This window comes from Phalacrocorax aristotelis, chromosome 7, assembly GCF_949628215.1.
Source record: "Phalacrocorax aristotelis chromosome 7, bGulAri2.1, whole genome shotgun sequence".
In the NCBI taxonomy this organism is placed as follows: Eukaryota; Metazoa; Chordata; class Aves; order Suliformes; family Phalacrocoracidae; genus Phalacrocorax; species Phalacrocorax aristotelis.
The window spans coordinates 44238388-44256057 of NC_134282.1; the positions used below are offsets into that span (position 1 = coordinate 44238388).

At 39.6% G+C, this 17670-nt stretch overlaps 1 protein-coding gene across 5 annotated transcripts in view; it reads left to right on the forward strand.

The window, feature by feature from the left end:
• Nucleotides 1–17670, forward strand: part of PDE8A (phosphodiesterase 8A) — a 160093-nt gene that overhangs the window by 105190 nt on the left and 37233 nt on the right. For 4 of the 5 annotated variants that reach the window (XM_075100479.1, XM_075100478.1, XM_075100476.1 and 1 more), the window contains exon 2: nt 16440–16496. In XM_075100479.1, coding sequence (XP_074956580.1) covers nt 16440–16496 — 57 coding nt within the window. Of the gene's footprint in view, nt 1–2383; nt 2406–16439; nt 16497–17670 lie in introns of those variants that run through there. The other variant, XM_075100480.1, reaches the window with a different exon arrangement.

Sequence of the window (17670 nt, forward strand, 5' to 3'; positions counted from 1 at the left end):
GCCTGTGCAGACTGTAAGGCTGGATAGGGCACTCTGTCATCTGGGAGAAGAGACCAAGAGAACACAGTCTGCCACCCAACCTGCTCTACAGAGCTGGCTGGATTTGTGCACTGAAAGCATGGTGGGCCCCAGGAGGCCTAATATACTGTATTCCTTATCCTATGGTGGAAGAGGAAAGCTCTGAACAAATTGTGTCTCGAGGGCATCTCAGTACTGACCTTCTTCCTGGGGCCCTTGACAGGGGTCGAGCCAAAGGGCTCATATTCAGAGCCTTCTGCCTCCTGCTCCTGGTTAAATTTATTAATAACTTGCCGTCATGGAGATTTATAAGTACAGGTGCAAGCTAACACTCCTGAAAAGATGTCATTCATTTTATTTCTAACAAATAAATTCCAGATGTTTGCCTCTGACTTCAGCTTGAGGCTCCAGTTCTTCAGTCTTGTGTTAGAAGACAGAACAGAGAGTGAAATGAATGCTGTCACCGTTGCAGTCAAAGGGACACAGTTTTTCCAACCCAGTGAAACAGGGAGAGTTCCAGATGAGACTGGGAGAGGTGTGTCAAGAAAACAACTGGTAGGCACTGCAGTCGTGGAAAAGTAATAACTATTTCACTTTCTTTTTAATCTATTCTTGTATGACAGAAATACTGGAAAAAATTGAACATTTCAGGAAGAAAATATGCTATTGTACTGTAAAAAATAGGTCTATACTTACCAGCAGGTGTTTCTTGCTGAAGACTCTGAAAAGCTGCTTGCGTGGGAAGCACTGATTTGCATAGCACTGCTTGTAAAGGCTGTAACTAAATTCTCAGAGTGTAACTCGGGGGAAGAAGTGTTTTTTCTTGACTGGCACAGCTAACAGATTCTTCTTACGCTAGAAAAAATAGCAAGCCAGTCAAATGGTAGTCCTGGTAATTCTATATGCCATGCAGATTTAAAAAAAAAAAAAAAGAATGGGCTAAAAATACAAAGGAGAGTTGCAGAGCAAAATCATCAGTTAAGCTATTAAGTTATCATAAACACTGTGAAATTATGTTTTAAAACTCGGTCTGAAGTAGAAACATAGTATGTGGGATATGGGTTGAGACACCCATAGTTCCATGTTTACAGTATCAGCAAAATATTATTCCCAACATAGGCATGTTTCTCTTGTTTAAAAAAAAAAAAAATAATCAGTCTTAAATGCTTTAAGTAGTATTAGTTTATGGTTCAAACAAGCCATGTTTTACTTCCCAAAGAGTACATGGGTAGCAGTGGCAGGGCTGTACTATTTAAGAATAAACAAGGGGCATGAGGCTGAAATACTATGCGTGCTTGGTAGGCAATGTATTTGTTAGATTTGTCTGACAAAATAATTCACAGGTGATCAGCTATTGAGCATTCAGGGCCAGCTGCACAGAGAAGGAAGGACAGAGAGCTGTGATGGACCTTATATTTGTGCAAGTGCCCTTTTTAGCTTTCATTGCTCACTGAACTCAGAAAAGGAGGTGTGCAAGAAGACAGAATCTGTGCAGCAAATGCACTAGATAATCTCTCTTCCAATAGCAGGAAATTGTTGATTGTGTCACAAAACCACTGCAAATCTTGCTTGCTTCATCTGGAAAGTATTTCTGGGTACGACCTCATATTGCGGCCTGCAAATTTTGTTACTCTGTTTTGTGGGGATCGTACTGAGAGTAATTTATGTCCAATGGAGTAGTGGTTTGATGCCACCTCTAATATTTTCCTGCTGTTTCACAGAAGGTTTGTTTTGTTGGAATATATTTGCATGTTCTTAACAAAATTAGATTACAAAATATAACTGGATTAAATTATGCAACTCATAGTATATTCTGAAGTCATCCGTAGTATGAAATACTGGTTCAAATTAAGCAGTGAAGAAAAAATGTAGAACTTTGGTGTTCCATGGTAGGTGCCTGGACTGTACATGTTAGTGGCTTGTACAGTAAGTCAAAATACATTCCTGTCGCAATGCAGTACTAAAATTGCAAAGTTCAACATTTAGCAGCACAGCATTTGTTTTGTCTTTGGAGGATAAGGACAAAAGAGATGCAGAAAAATCTGCTAACCAGACAAATATGAATGTGGTAAGAACGTTTGTCCTAGCTGAAAGGAACATGCAAACACATAAAACAAGTCAAATGAAACTTCCCATGATTGATAAAAGCTTTCCTAATAAAGAACACCGTTCTCTCCTGCATCTATATTACTGCATCTAATTACTTACAGCCTTCTGTTCAAAGTTCAAAGAGGAAGAAAAAGAAATCAGGTGATCTATCTGAGTAATAAAATTTTTTAAGAGTCTGATCTACATAATTCTTCAATGAGTTTATAGGTTTATTTTTATTTTTTAATTCTCCAGGTGACCTGTAGTTTTACTGTAGCTTTACTGGAACTGTTAATAAAGTGAGTCTGGCTTTTTCTTTCTGTCTTTCACATGAGACATTATACTAGAAAACTATTTATCCCTGATATCTAATTTATTTGTAATGGATGTGTTACGTTTACTGTTACACACAGGCTATTTTACCATTAAGCTGGTTTATAGAAATGCAGCAGAATTTTACACAAAGCAATAGTTTGTTTTTATTCTAGTCCTTCAAATTTCCAGCTAGGTTTTTTGTCCTAGAAATCAGGCTGAACTCAAAGTTATGCCATGAGACTACACTAAATTGGATATTTAATTAATAGAATTTTTCTGTTTGCTTTGGACATTCTTCTAGTGTTTAATTGCTTGGGGGAAAAGGCAAAAGAAAATAAATTAATACAGTTGTTTTTTTACTCAGCTTTGCTAGAGATACCGAGGAGTTTCTCTTTTGCATGTTCCAGGCAGGTCTGAGGAGTTCTGAGTCCCCACAGTTTGGTTGTGCAGATACAATGTCTGTCTTCCCCGAGGGAGGACACCAAGGCTTGCAAATTAACATTTCCTGCTAAAATTTCTGGTAAAAGCTCCCTGCCAGAGCTATCAGCAGTCTGGATCACTGTCTGGGAAGAAACACTTGGTGCAGGGGAGGAAGAAGGAAACGGTGACTGTGAACTTATTAGTGGTGTCGCCAGACAGGACTTTAATGTCTATTTTCTCTTGTTTGTTCTTTGGCATAAAACTTTCGCGCTCAAAGCAGAAGGCCTAGGCCCATTGCATCCTTTCTTAGAAAAAACAGCAGAATGAGAAAGCAAAAATGTTCAGGGTGGACATATATTTTAGATAGTTGCAAAACAGATTAAACAAGCTTCCATCTTGGCAGATGCCAGAATTTGTATCTCAAGGGAGATTGATTTTGGATGGATGCCATTTTTTCTTGCAACCTAGCAGGGTTTTGGTCTTTTTTTGCATAGGTTGACACCATTTCATTATATAATGACTAAGTGGAGCCTCTTTCTTTCATATAGCTCCTTCTTCTAATTCACCATTGTTATCCAAGTGAAAGGAGAATGTTGCTGCCTAACTAAATGGTGCAGCATGGAGCTGTGTGGCATGTGATAGAATAGGCCAGGGTCCTCACACGTGCACAGTTCCAGCACTGATTCCTATTGTAGGACAATTGCACAAGTGCCATCTACAACATCAGACCTTTTTAGATGAGCCAGATATATTCAGGTGTCAATAAAACTGTGCAGAAGGTGGTAGGTACCTGGTGATCCCTAGTATTTGAGAAGCTTTTCTGCTGTGCTAGTCGCAACTCTGCCCTGCTCGCACTTTGCAGTCTTTGCTGGGGGAGCAGAGAACCTGCTTATTTCAGAGATCACACACAGTGCTGGTGTTCAAACAGCCCTTGTGGAAGGGCCCACTGAAGGGTCTGAGGACTCGTAACTTGAGGAGACTGGTAAAGCTTCTGAAAAAAAATTTCTGACATCCTACCCACATTACAGGGAAGGCAAGTACCGTTTTAAAATGACTGTCCAAATGACACATGAAAAGTCCACATCTGCTCAACCAAATGCACCTTTTAACCGCTGCTAGCTGTATACTTGTAAGTGTTCATGATTTTATACAGCGGTTGTCTGTCCATGCAGTTTGCAGGTGAATGCACATGCTTACATTATAGGTTTATAGAGTGGTTTTGCATCTTCTCTTCTTACCTGCATGTTACAGATCTTTCCTTCAAACTTTGTAATTGCAGCAAGAGTGTGAAAGTTTCACTGCCGTCATGTAACTGGTAAAAGTATCTGATGCAAGTATCTCCAAATGATGTCTCTCTTTCCTGGAAATCTCAAGCTTAAATAATTTATATGAAGCTATTCAACATCTATAGGTTATTTGCATAATTTTGGCCCTTGTACTTTGAGAAATACAAACATTGTACCTGGAGAGGGTGTATCTAGATAGTACTGATGTCAATGAACTTCACTGTGGGCAGGATTTCATCTTAAGGGGATATTTGATACACAGCTGAATTTGTTTCCCAGCTAATGACTACAGTGGCAATGTGCTTTATGGGTTTCCTTGCTGATGGGTTGTTTATTAAAAAGGAGCTGCCGTGTGGTAGAGTGCTCTGCTGTTACCACAGCTTTAGTCCTGTGAAACTGTACTAGGAGGCAGTAACATATTGGTTGCTTGTGCATTTCTAGAGAGAAAATCATGATTAGAAATAATTAGTTTTATACCAGCCATATCTTCTTTGGCATATCCAGCAGTTCTTTTGTAAAGGAAATGTTACTCGTAGGCAGAATGTGCAGAGATTGCTTTGTTTCAAAGGTGTTTGCATAGTTAATTTTTTTAAATTGATTTTTTTTCAGTTAAATAAAATGGAGTGTGCCTACCACAAATCCAGATAGAGTAGAATTCTGTTTACAAGAGAACCAGAACGAAAAGTTGCTTTGCTGCATCAGATTTTACTTAATTGCAATTCTGATTGTAATGAAAACCCAACTTTATTAAACACATGCAAAGTTTAGGGGGATTGGCATAACTGTAAAAAGGTTCTACTGTACTTAAGGAAAAAAGAGTGATCCCATCTACCACACGTGTAATATTTATCGAGCCCTGTGGGCTGGCAGAAGCACTGTGTATTACTGAACCAGACTCAAGCAGAAAACCAGTGTCAAGTTTCAAACTACCCTGTAGGTCCTCAGAAATGAGGAGGCATCTGTATTAGAGGAAACCAGTCACTCATCCCCTCAGCCAGGGAAGTTCCTGGTGGTCAAAAGAAAGAAGGGATCCCCAGTGTACTTAAATCCATTTGTCTGTTTTCCTTCTTTTGATAAAACCTGGATTTAACCTGTTGGATTGGTCATTGGTGTGAACAAGCATAATTAATGCTAAACCTTAAGCATGAAAAAAAAAAAAAGATCTACTGCTGTGAATTTCCTTGATTTTTAAAAAAGACATCTTGAATATGCCTGCAGTCTCAAGTCTTCCTCCGTTTACTGGAGACAAAGTTCCCTATGTAGAAAAGGTTTGAATGCCATGAACCTCTCTTGGTTTTCTCAAATATCAGTAGACAGTTGCACTCAGCCTGGGAAACCTGTATCCAATAAACAAAAATGCTGAAATGTTCATTATCCTATTGAATGTTTTTCTTCCATTGTACTGGACTCTGTCCCACTGACTTAGCATTTATTCTGCCTGTGAAATTACATCTCAGAGACTGCATCTTTGCTGTCTTTGAGAGCAGTTCCCAGGCAGGGTACTGGGCAGAGCACACCTTTTGGACCATACAGAAAACCACATGCCAGCGGTGTCCAGCACGTTCACAGACACCTGAGTAAGCTGTGTGAAGACGGTGTGTGTGGCAGATGGCTGGGGGAATGGGGATGAAGAAGGAGAAGGAGGCAGCTCCATACTGTCACCATCCAGCCCCAGAGGACTAAAATCAACTGGCGCATCCAGGATGCCCACATATGCAAAGGCTGGCGATGTGTAACATAAATAGCAGCCACAGGAGCTCATGTGCAGTTCTCAGTTGGTCAGGAGGACTAATCTGAGCTTGCTACCTGCACAACTGTGACCTGACAGCAGTTTGCTGCAGGCCATTTGACATTGCTCGGGAAATGTATGCTTTTATGACAATGGATGGCAGCAGATAGAAAAATTATTATGGTCTGTACAGCCTGAACTGTATCAGCACAAACAATGGGTTATTAATGACAATAGAAAAATCAAGTTTGTTCCTTAACAAATGGAAGTCTTAGGACAAAATAGAGATCTTCTAGGAAGCCTAGCAGATCCGCTGACTGGTTTATGCTATTTTTGTGCTGTACCCTCTTGCTTTGCTTGGTCTGTTTGTGACAATTGCAATGTTGGTAGATCAAGGCATGAAAAGTTTGTTTGGCATAAAGAAAGTAATTGGAAATGGTCCTGATAGACTGGAATTTCCTTTTAGTCAGCTGACTCTTTGAATCCAGATGGTTCAAGGAAAACTGCCACTGAAATTCATGTGCATAAAGAAAAGAATAAAACTGACAGTGATGGAGATCTATTGTATCCTGATATATCTGTAATAATCTCTAAAATAAAACTAGCAAGTGGTATCCACTAAAAAGAAGAGAACTAGCTGATAGATATGAAATGATTAGTGCTTATTGCTACACTCCAGGATCTTGCAGAATCACAAGAGAGCAAGCAGTTTTAATAATATTAAACAATAGAACTACTGTGCCATATTTAAGTCTCCCAGAGTGCCATGCAGATCAACTGTTAAAGTGCAGGCAGCAAGAATTTCCCTCTGGGCTAGAAGAATGTAGTATTTGTACTGAAGTGTCTGCTCAAGTAGGGGGATGGAAAGTCAGCTACAGCCTGCCTGCAAAATGAATACACCTGAGGCAGCAGTAGGCAAATGAGAAGTTCCTTTTCAGTTAGACAATGATGTTGGTAAAGCTGAGGCTGGATTTGTTTGGAGTGATGCAAACCCCAACATATTTAATGCTCTGGGTTTGAATGTGTTTTGGCTGATGACCTGAAAGACTCAAAGACCAAATTCTTCCTCTGTCTTCTTGGCTAGCCTTTACATCTGGCTAGAGGTTTTTTCTGCCAGCAGATGAGAGAGGATAGCACACTAGGACTTTTACACTGACACCGGCATATGAGGAGTTAATTGGTCCCCAGAACTTGGTTATAGCTGTCCCAGCTAGCGGAGTAGCCAGACTTGTGTCAGGTGAGGGGAAAAGCAGAGAGGAAGTAGGTGTCTCAGCCTTCTGGGAATTGCTAGACACACTGTTTTTATGTGGCTGCCTTTAAAGCGTTTTGTGAGATAGAGTGTGACTGGTCCTCATTGCAAAGGGGAAAACAGAATAGTCTCTGAGTTGTTGGGAGTATGGGGGAATAGCTGCACTCAGAGAGGTGTAATATCCACACATACATGCCATTCAGCTGCCTGCAAGGTAACGTCTCACAAAGGACACAAACATATCACAACCCTTGTTTGCAAGTAACCCCAGAATACTAAGGATGCCTGACTTTGGAGGACATTTGCTCTGAAGTGCAGGGTATTCTAGCTGAGCCTTGAATTTTGTCAAAAACAAATAAAACATGGAATTAGGTGCTAGTGTCTTAAAGATTACCCTTTCTTTCATCTGAAGTAATTCAGTTTCTGCATGTTGCACGTTCTATTCCTGTTACCCTTAAGCTGGACTCTCCAAAAAGATAAATGCTTCAAAATTACATTTGACTTTGAACAGCTGAAAATGTTCATATTACTTTTTTTTTTTTGCATTGATAAAGGCATCCATTTCTGCAACCTATGTATAGAAAACCATTATTATAGGGTTTAAAAAATTCTTCTAAAGTACAAGCCAGATCATTTAAGCCACTGTTTTTCTCTTAGTGCAGGATATAACTACAAATGCTTTACAGCATGCCCTCACCACACAGAAATATTTGGCTATGGTTTAGTGAGCAGCCCAGGGATCCAATGTGGGGAGAGCTCACAGCCTCCAGACAAAGATCTGTGCATATGTGGCCTGAATGGAGAAGTTCTTGAAAAACTTTCAGTCAGAAAGTGGGGACCTTAATGAAGACCCCTGTGAGCCATCTCAAATCTTAAGATGGTGAAGGCCTAGAGCATTTTAAACTCAGTGCTTACTGGTCATAAAAGCATTTGGCAAAATTATGACCATGGGGCACAGACCAGTGTTAAGGGTATTCACGTCTCCAGGGTTGTTGTGGAGCATATGATTCACATTTTTTCCTCTTCTAAACAGACAAATAGATGAAATGTCAAGCCCTGTGTGCTTGTGCATAGCATACAGGTCTATAAGGGGTCTCTGAATCAGGTAGGTACTGCAACAACTACAACTTGGTATATTTGAATAGCTTTTGATGTGAGGTCTGTTTTCCGTTTGCCTTTGTTCTCTTTGGACAGAAAAAGTCAGTGTGGATTAATGAGTAGATGGCTTTCTTTTTCTGACTTGTCTGTAATTTATTCTGTCCCTTTTTGATGTGTGGCTCATTGAGAATGAGGGCTCTTGTGGAAGTACGTAGTATGAGATTTGCATAGTCACTTTGCTGGAGTTGCATCTCCTTACCTTAGAAACCTATGATAACACTGCAGCTACTGATTCATAATGTAAATTGTGTTTGAATGATCACAAACTATAGTTTTGAATTTCAGAAATCAGTGGGTGTTTTCCAGATATCAGCTGTTATCAGATGGTCCCAATATTACCAGTGCGTGCTGCTGTCAGTTGGCCAGGAAGCAGGGGGACCTGATGCTGTGCTGAAGGATGCTGGGGCTCAGCCCAAGGTGTGCCGAGACAGGCTCTCTTCCCTGGTGCCTCAGTTCCTCTCAATGTAAAAATGGAAACAGCAACCCTTTCCTCCCTCCACAAGTTTTGAGATTTGTGTAATAGTGCTCTAGGCATGCTAAGTGATAATTACATTTATTTTATCACTTAAATATCCTATCAAGAGCTAAAAAATTCCCCAAATTGTTACCATATTCTGTGTAAAAATTCTGACCTTTAACAATGGCAGGGACTGCTGACTGCCTTTTTGTCCTGTCATTGTACAGTGTTACCACAGTGGGCTACTCATCTGGGCCAGAGGCCACCCAGGTCTTACTGCATTATGAATAATAATAAAAGTCTCTTTGGGACAGCATCGTTAATTAGTCCCAAGAAAATGGAATAATTCACTTTTGCTAATGCCATCATTATATGGCATTATATATAAGTTATATATATAAGCATATCATGCTTACAGCTTGATAACTGAAGTTTCCTATAATGAATAAGGGGAGAATGTATAAACAGTACAAAATGGGAGTTCTCAGTTGTGTCTGAAGTGTGCTAGAAGGCAACGAGCCCAATTTCACAACAGTATTACTGCAGTTTTGTTCTAATTTAGGTTTACTTATTGCAGCAGAATAACACTGAAGAAATGCAGTGGGGAATTAGGCCCAGAATACAAACAAGCATATATAATAATGGTTGGCATGTGTGGCAAGCCCAACACACAGCAAGAATCAGCAGGTTCCTCCTCAGGCCCAGGAGAGGCCTGGTGAAACTAGGATAGCCACAGTGTTCAGTGCTGTGTCCTGGCACACCAGAGATGCAGTCCCCATCCCAGCTGGGTGCAGAAATCTTCTGGGTAGCTTCCTCAGGACCTGGGTTAACCTGAAACTTGCCTCCAGGCTGAGGAGTGGAAGAGGGGCTGGATTTTAGGAGCGGTGAAGGTGATGTCGGGAACTCAGGAATAAGAGAGTGGGTCTCATGGCTGACAGGGCCAGCAGCCTGACTCGAGAGCTCTGGCAACTCATTATGCTCAATAAAGCTTTCCTTCTCACAAAAACTGCAAGCTATCCAAATTCTGTGTTGCTAATGATGTGAATCAGAGGCCAGAGTTTGGCTCTCAAGAGCTCATTTATATAAAACTGATCCACAACTGCTACTAAAATTTAAGAAATGGATTAAGAAAACAGAAGATATGTTGCCCCATCACTTACACTGCCTGTTGTATCATTACACGGCAGCATGGCAGATAATTCTTCTAGGAATCAATTTAAAACAGAAAATAGATAAAAGGAAAAAGATACTGGAACAGAACCTCAGGTGATCTTCAGACCTTGTAATATAGATCTAAACCTGTCTTGTTTTGTTGACAGAGATGCATCAGTGGGAACTCAGTTTATATTAACTTGAATGCTAGCTTTATCAAAGAAAATTGCACTGAGTCAGAATGCTACATTATGTAAATTACTGAGTCTGTGACATTTGTCTGTATCTTTTATGAAAAAAAATAGAAAAAAATATCAAGGACTGGAATTAACAGGTTTCGTCTAGGTTGAGCAGCAGTTTTGGTGAATTTTAATTGCCTTTCAGAACTCTTGTCTTCATATTTCAGCGAAGAACAAACTGACTACATACTGCTTAGAGTCTCTGAGAGCTGGGCTTACCTTTGTCCTTGAATCTGTCAAGCAATGGCAGAAACCCTGGACGCTTTGTTCCCTCTTATTCTTTATTCCAACTGTTGTGGCCTCCAAACAATAAAAGTAGCTGCATGGGGCCAGACTCCCACTTCATTTACACTGAAGTAAATCCAGTATATTCTCTTGTATTTAGTGGGATTACTCTGAATTTTCACTGTTGCTACCAGGTTGGAATTCAGGCCATGGACTATAAAATTCATTTTATGCTCTGAACAGTTGTGCCTGGTAGGAAGATCTGCTCAGCCAGCATTTTATATAACTTGTACCAATGTTAAGTTTGTAACAAAACAGTGCTGTCAAAATCTGCAAGGAAGATATGAACAGTGTTGTTAAGTGTCTAGCAGAAAGTGTGTGGAAAATAAGAAGCTAAGTCTTAAATACTCTACTTAGGTAGATTTCCACTGAGAAGGAAATAGGTAAATGACTATGGATTGGATTAGTATTCGTATATCTCAGAAAGGGATCAAGATTGTTACAAACCAGAAAAATGTGAATAGTGAAAAACTACAGCTGATCCTGAACATGGAGTCTTCCTTGCCCAGAAACGTTAGCCACACCAGGTTACAAAGCCCCTCTCTGTTCAGACAGAGGCACCATGCTGGTATGACCTGGGTGGCCTGGATCCTGGACCTTGTCATTCCAGTTTATACTGAGTGTGTTATTTCCTAGCTTTCAGCAGCCAAGAGTGTTTGGCTAAGGTTTCTCAGATCAGGTATTATCGTGTAGATTTCAAATTTCTGCCATTAATAGATCCCGAATCAGTTAAAGTTTAAGGTATGGTATAAATCTATTATTTCCTTTGAGCTTTCATTTTCTGGGATGATAAATTTATGCTTAAAAGAACAGGTTAAGAAAAATGATGTTTTTTCCTTTGTAAAATTAATCCCTTTGTTTTTTTTTGAATTATCAAAATTCAGTTTAACAGTCCTGTAGCTCCTAGAATATCTTGATGATCAAGACTCTCAAATCTTGCTGTGATGAGTCAACTCATACTGATTTATATAATGTACGTAGTATATGTAGAAAACTTAAGTATATATTTTAAATTTTGATAAAACACTTTTTTTTAATGTCTTAAAATATTGATCTAAGTAAAATAATTAATTTTGCTGGCTGTAGTCCATTAGGACCAGCGATAAATTATCATGTCTAATCATTGTAGTTATCTGTGTCATATATTAAAATGAGTCAGAGCCTTGAGGCTGAAGTCTTTATTTGAAGAGGCAGTTACTTAGTCTTAAAACTACTAACAGAAATTCTCTTCTCATCATCTGGTTTTTAAACCCAGATGTTAGCCGTATGGCAGCAGTTTCCATCTGCAATCCATTCAGCAAAAGTTTGTGTCACTTCTTTGTTCAAGTCAGTTGCAGGAAAAATAAGCTGTCACATCTCCTCCCACAAATTCTAACCTGGAAAAGGCGAGAAGAGCAGGAGCAGAAATGCTTCCAGCTGCCCTTTAGGGAGGGATACTAGCAGGAGGCCAAGGCTGTGCATGGCAATTACATGCCCAGACGAAGAGTCATTCCTGTCATCCGCGCAGCCCCATCTGTGGCAGAAAGGAAGTGATGGAGCAGTTGTGGATTGTGGAGGAGGATTTCAGGCAAGCACTCCTGCTCCCCAGGTCACCAGCAGCTTCTTGTGCGTGGGTAGTGCTGCAGCAGCCCACAGTCCCAGCCCTGACAAGGGTGACCTTGGGCTGCATGGGGCTCTGCTTTAAAACATCCCACAAAAGCTTTATAAAAGAAGTGATTTAAGAAAATCAGCCTCCAGAAGGAATGTGTTTGTCCCTCCATAGCAGGAGTTAATGGGTGTTAATACCCAAAGGATTTTGTGGGGGTTGACTCTGCCCTTTTAGGAAGTTTGCTCTCCTCTCCAATTGGTAATGGTAAGAGAGGCATTTTGTAGAAAGCCAAGATACGAGACCTCTAGTAAATAGGAGACCTGTGGGCTGCTTTGATGTGTCCCACATGCCAACCAGGCAGTTTATCACCATAGGGAGCATGTGGATCAAGCTGGCTTTATTTCCACCCTTTATTTCTTTCTACATTTATTCATTGAGCAAGATCATTCAAAGTTTTTCTAGCTGTAGGAAGGAAAAAAAAACAACCCAGCAACCAAGAACAGACCATTCCTGTAGATTCTGTTCTGGTAAAATGTGAAGAATGACTCATAGTAAGAAGTACTTTACCAGGTTATATCAGGTCAACATTGAGTTTGTTGTACTTTAATCAGATCAGTCACAGTTGTTTGGGTCTGTCTTTTTAAAGCTTATTTGAGTTTGTATTTACCAAACATTCACTTTTATCTGGACTTTGGAAACAAAGTATTTCTATCAGTAATTTCAGTGTTTGTAACTTAGCTGCTACAACTCGCAGATTATTTCTAGCGAGTGTGAAGCTGAACACAGCAGTCAGTAGAAGACTTCCCCATTGACAGCTATCATATGTATGGCTAATGCCATTGCCTTAGGATGGATTTCACTTTGTGCCAGGGACAGGCCTGGTTTGACAGGACAGAAAAGACAATGTTCAAATAAGAAAGGCAAATTTTGGGGAAAATAAGTGCTACCAGCAGTAGTTCAGCAGGTCAGAGAATGTAAAATGGCTGCAAGTGCCTGGAGTTGATTATCTGCTGTGTCTCTAAGCAGAGGGTGTAAACCCTTGCTGCTGCAGTAAACTGAGCTGCTGCCTGCAATTAAAGCTAACTAGTAGTTGCTGACATGCAGCCTGCTATTACAGGCATCTATCACTCCCCAGACCTAGAGGAAATGAGCTGCAGCTATTGTGGAAGTTGCACTAGCACAGATGAGCCAAAAAGGTTTGTGTTTTCAAAAGCCTGAGAATTAGTTACTGTTGCAAACTATTCTAGCATTTAGATACCTTTGAGACCATGAGCCCTGGTGCCCCCCTGGACGCTTGGGTTCGTTTGAGTATGGGGCTTCAATGAGAGTAGGCTATGTTGTCTGAAATCAGCAGCAGCACCCTTTCCTACTATCTTCTTGATTTAGTCCCTGGCTCCAAGTTATAGGCTGGCCTCTAAGGTTGTCTGGCCAAGGAAGGATTTTCAAAAGACCTACATTCATAGTGAGGGTGCTCTAAGTGTCCTGGACTCAGGTCTTGCACAGTCACCTATGCTGAACTTACCTGTGAAGTTGCATCAGCGGCTCTTTGGCAAGGGACCCAGCTCTCTCACGATCAATTCCAGGAACCTACAGCTAGTTCCACCTCTCTGTCTTATACGCTTTCTTACAGGTTTGTGCCTGCTTGGAAGGCTGTCACATGCATAAATCACGTCTGTCAACCTGATAATGTACTTGGGTCTTTGTTCTTCAAGTAGGAAAGAAACTTGAAGGAATAAGTAGCTAAAGTTGTGTTTGTGCAGTTACTATACATGTGAGCTTTTGCTGGGCTTGTTTTTGTTATAAGCTTGCAGTGTTAGAGGTATTTTTAAAGCTCATTTAGTTCACCAATAGTTGAGAGTTTTTGCTAATCCTTGCTGAAGTCTTGATATTTGACACAGTACTTAATCAGCATGTTACTTCTCAGTGCTACCAGCAGCACACAAAAAGTTGAAATGATTAATCAAGTTATTTGAACAGATTTCAACAGGATTAAGAATTAACTGCCATTCACCAAAATTTTCCAGCTGAGATGCAGACTGGGGTTTTTCTTCTACTCAGGACAGCAAGTTAACATGTAACAAGACAGTTTATCTCATTTAGGCAGTCCTTGTTACTTAAGCTTAAATGGGGCATAGACCGGTGTTTTTAGTGTAGAAATGGCCCATGTTTCTGTGAGAAAAGTGTTTTTTTCAGGCTCAGTCTTTTAAATACTTTGATGACTATTCATTCAGAACTTTTTTAAAAGAAAGAAGCATCTGAAAAGCAATAACTGGCAATACTGGGCTTACCTCATTTGTTAAAATTCCCCTTGGACTGAGACTGATAGTACAAGGCTACGCTGAGCATGTAGATGGGGTTTTATGTACCCCCAAATGCCAGCGAAATTCAGCTCTGGATCTGAACCTCTCCACTCAGGCCCATCTCTTGGTGAAACTAAAAACACTTGCTGCTTTATTCTGGAAGCTGGAGTGTACAAAATAGATGTTTCAAAATTTAATTTGAAGTGTGGTTATGGTCAGAGAAGTGACTGTAAAGAGGCATTTCTTACTCAATAGACATGCTTCCTCTCTGTCCTTCAGGCATTTCTGCTGATCTTACTGATTCAGGACAAGTAGTTACTACTGTCAGTGCTGCAAAACCAGTTAACACTGGTGCAAAGAGCTGGATTCCCTCCTGCTATGTGCATTATCAGAAAAAGTATTTGCTGTTTTCTAGTGCAGATTTTGAATAATTGGATAATGGGCCCCAAGGGAGAATAAAGCAGCTAGATTCTTCCACCTGAAGAGAGATTTTTGATCTCAAAATTAGGAAAAAATTGACTGGAGAGTATTTACTAAGCCAATCTGATCCTGAGTGACTGAGAGTAAATCTGAAACCCTTCCATGTCATTTTAATATCAGCTTTTAGAGGCCCTCTGAAATAACACAGGCAAACATTGGTTCCTGGCTTCTTTTTGTAGGCACTGTGTTGCCATTTTTCCTTGACTCATGTTTCTTGCTTATTTAATGTTGCAGTGATGATTTCCAAGTTGATAAATAAATAAAACAACACATGAGAAACTCTGAGGGCTGAGCAATAGTACAGTAAGGTCATAGAAAGAATTCTTCACGTATCTTAACACATAAAAGAATGGAGTGTCTAATTGTAAAAAGATTTTTCTATGGGACACGCTGGTGATTCTTTAAAATGACTTATTGGAAAAATTCTAGGCTGCAAATTAATAAATCTGATCATAAAGCGTGGTTTTACTGTGAGAAACAACAATGTAAAAATGCCATCTTTATGCTCAACAGATCTTTTCTTTATACATATGAATCCAGAGATGTCTTCTGTTCACTGCATTGCAAAAAATAATTTTCTTCTGCTTTTTTACTCCAGTTACCTTTGAAGAGTCTATGTAACTGCAAAGACCATTGGTTGGACTCTGTTTCCTGTTTTGAACTGGGAACATTGTTATTCCTGCTTTTTAGTTTTCATTTCTGAGACAAGAGGTGAAAAATATTTAAGCACATGAAAGTGCAGTTACTCGCCTCATGGGAGTTCCCAAAGAACCTAATGGGTGTAATCCTGTGAGAGTCTCCCTCTGTATTTATGTGTTTAACTACTTTTGAAAGTCCATCCCATACCAATTGAAGAGTCATTCATGTTTAAGCTTGATTAATGATTAATCATATCAAAGAGAACCAGTTGTGATAAACAGCACTTCTGGTCATTGACCTCCATTGCTTGAAGTGACACATGAGAAGAAAGGATCTCAGCTCACTTCCTGTATCCTAAGCTAAACTGCCTGTGTTACTTGAACAGATTCTGATATGGAAATCACTGGTGTGCAGAATGCATGACATATGACAGCATTTTTGCAGAGTTTTTCAAAGTGAAGTTGCATGCTGAATACATGCATCATCAAATACCAACATCTGAGTTCTGAAACCTTCCCTGGAAGGGCTGGGCAGGAAGGAGAGAATGCAGCAAAACACCCTTGGAGAAATTAAATTAGTGTGTGTTTGTAGCACTCTTGGGCACCTGTTACATGTGAAATTCTAAGAGCAGAGTTATGTATTTTTGCCTTTCTCCTGGAGATCTAATGCTTTTTTGGACTTAAAAAACCCCACTTTAAACAATTCCGTGTTTTGCAGACCTGCTGGAGTGATACAGAGGATACATAAAAATAACAATCTGTCTACCAAACTTTCATGACTAATCCATTACTTTATGTTTAAAATAACAAGAAGAAAATAGGTTTAAGAATAGATTGTTGATTTCTAACTGTTTTAATGCAGCTTAGCATATAAATTTACAAAAAGCAGAACAAGAGCCTCGTGAAGAAGCAGCTTCATAACGATAGCAATATATCTGTGAGAGAGTGGTAAATAAGAAATGCCTTCTCTAACAGAGCTATTTTTTTTCTTCCCTAGGTGTATATGTATTAATAAGATCTCTTCTTATTTCTTCTAGTCACCAGTAACAGATGTGCAGTTTGGCCCTATGAGACTTCATCAAGATCAGCTTCAGGTAATATAACAGTTCAAACTGAAGTCTTAACTTCTAAAACATCACAGACGTTAGCTTAAAATTTATGATTGGAATTTTCTGGGTATAGAGATCTTCACAGAACATTTTCGTCAAGTGGTAATGTGCACCTAACAGATTTTTATCACGACAACCTATGTGATATCCTGAAAATCCTGCCTCTTTTCTCCAAACATCTCTCAGCTTATAAAAATAGAGCTATTTGTAGTTTGTTCTGCTATCAGTTAGCTAGTAATCAGTTTAGTCTGTGCCTTGTTCTGTATTTTACTGGTAGCCAATTCTTAACCAAAATCTCATCAAAATGATACTAATCCACATGTCCTGTCAAGACCTATTACACTGGCATTATTACCAGCATCAATCAAACTTGCAATCTCATCACAAAAGATATGAAATGAGCTTGGCAAAGTTTTTTTCGTTGTTGTTATTTATTGTTGACTGGCATTAATTCGTCCTCCTTTTTATATCTTTATTAATAAAGGTTTTATGTCGGTTGACCCCTTATTTTGTCTGGGATGGGTATGAGGTTTGCATATACGTGACTCCTTTGGACTTCCTCTGAAAATTCTCCTGTATCCCAAGGCATACTGAACCATTAATAATCCAAGAAGTTTATCAGCCAGTAATTACAAAACTCCTGAGTGAAAGTAATCTGGACCTGATAATTGGAAAATGTCTGTCTTCAAGAACTGCAGTTCAACATCTTCCTGAGCTATTGTCAGAACAGGCAGTGATATCATCGAACATCAGATCTTAGGATGGACTCATCCAGCTGTTCCCCAAGTACAAATCAGAAACATTCCTCAAATATTTCTGCCTCCTTTATTGTTATTAATGATTGTATCACCTTTGTCCAGTAATAGGCCACTCTAAAATTCTCCCAATTTATCCTTTTAATATAGCTGGCAAGTATGAGGGAAGGAGAAGTTAGACAACATCACATTTGTGCCAGAGTCAATCATACAACTCAGATCTGCTGACTTCCTGTGCTCTTGCTGAAAACCATTCTTCCACTTCTAAAGAGTGTTATAAATTAACTTCACTAAATATAGTCCAAAGTATGACATGTTTTTGCAAACAGTTTTGCAGGTTGCTATAAAAGGAATCTGAACTGAATGAGTGCAAAGTCCTTCATTCTTACAAAAATATGCACTAC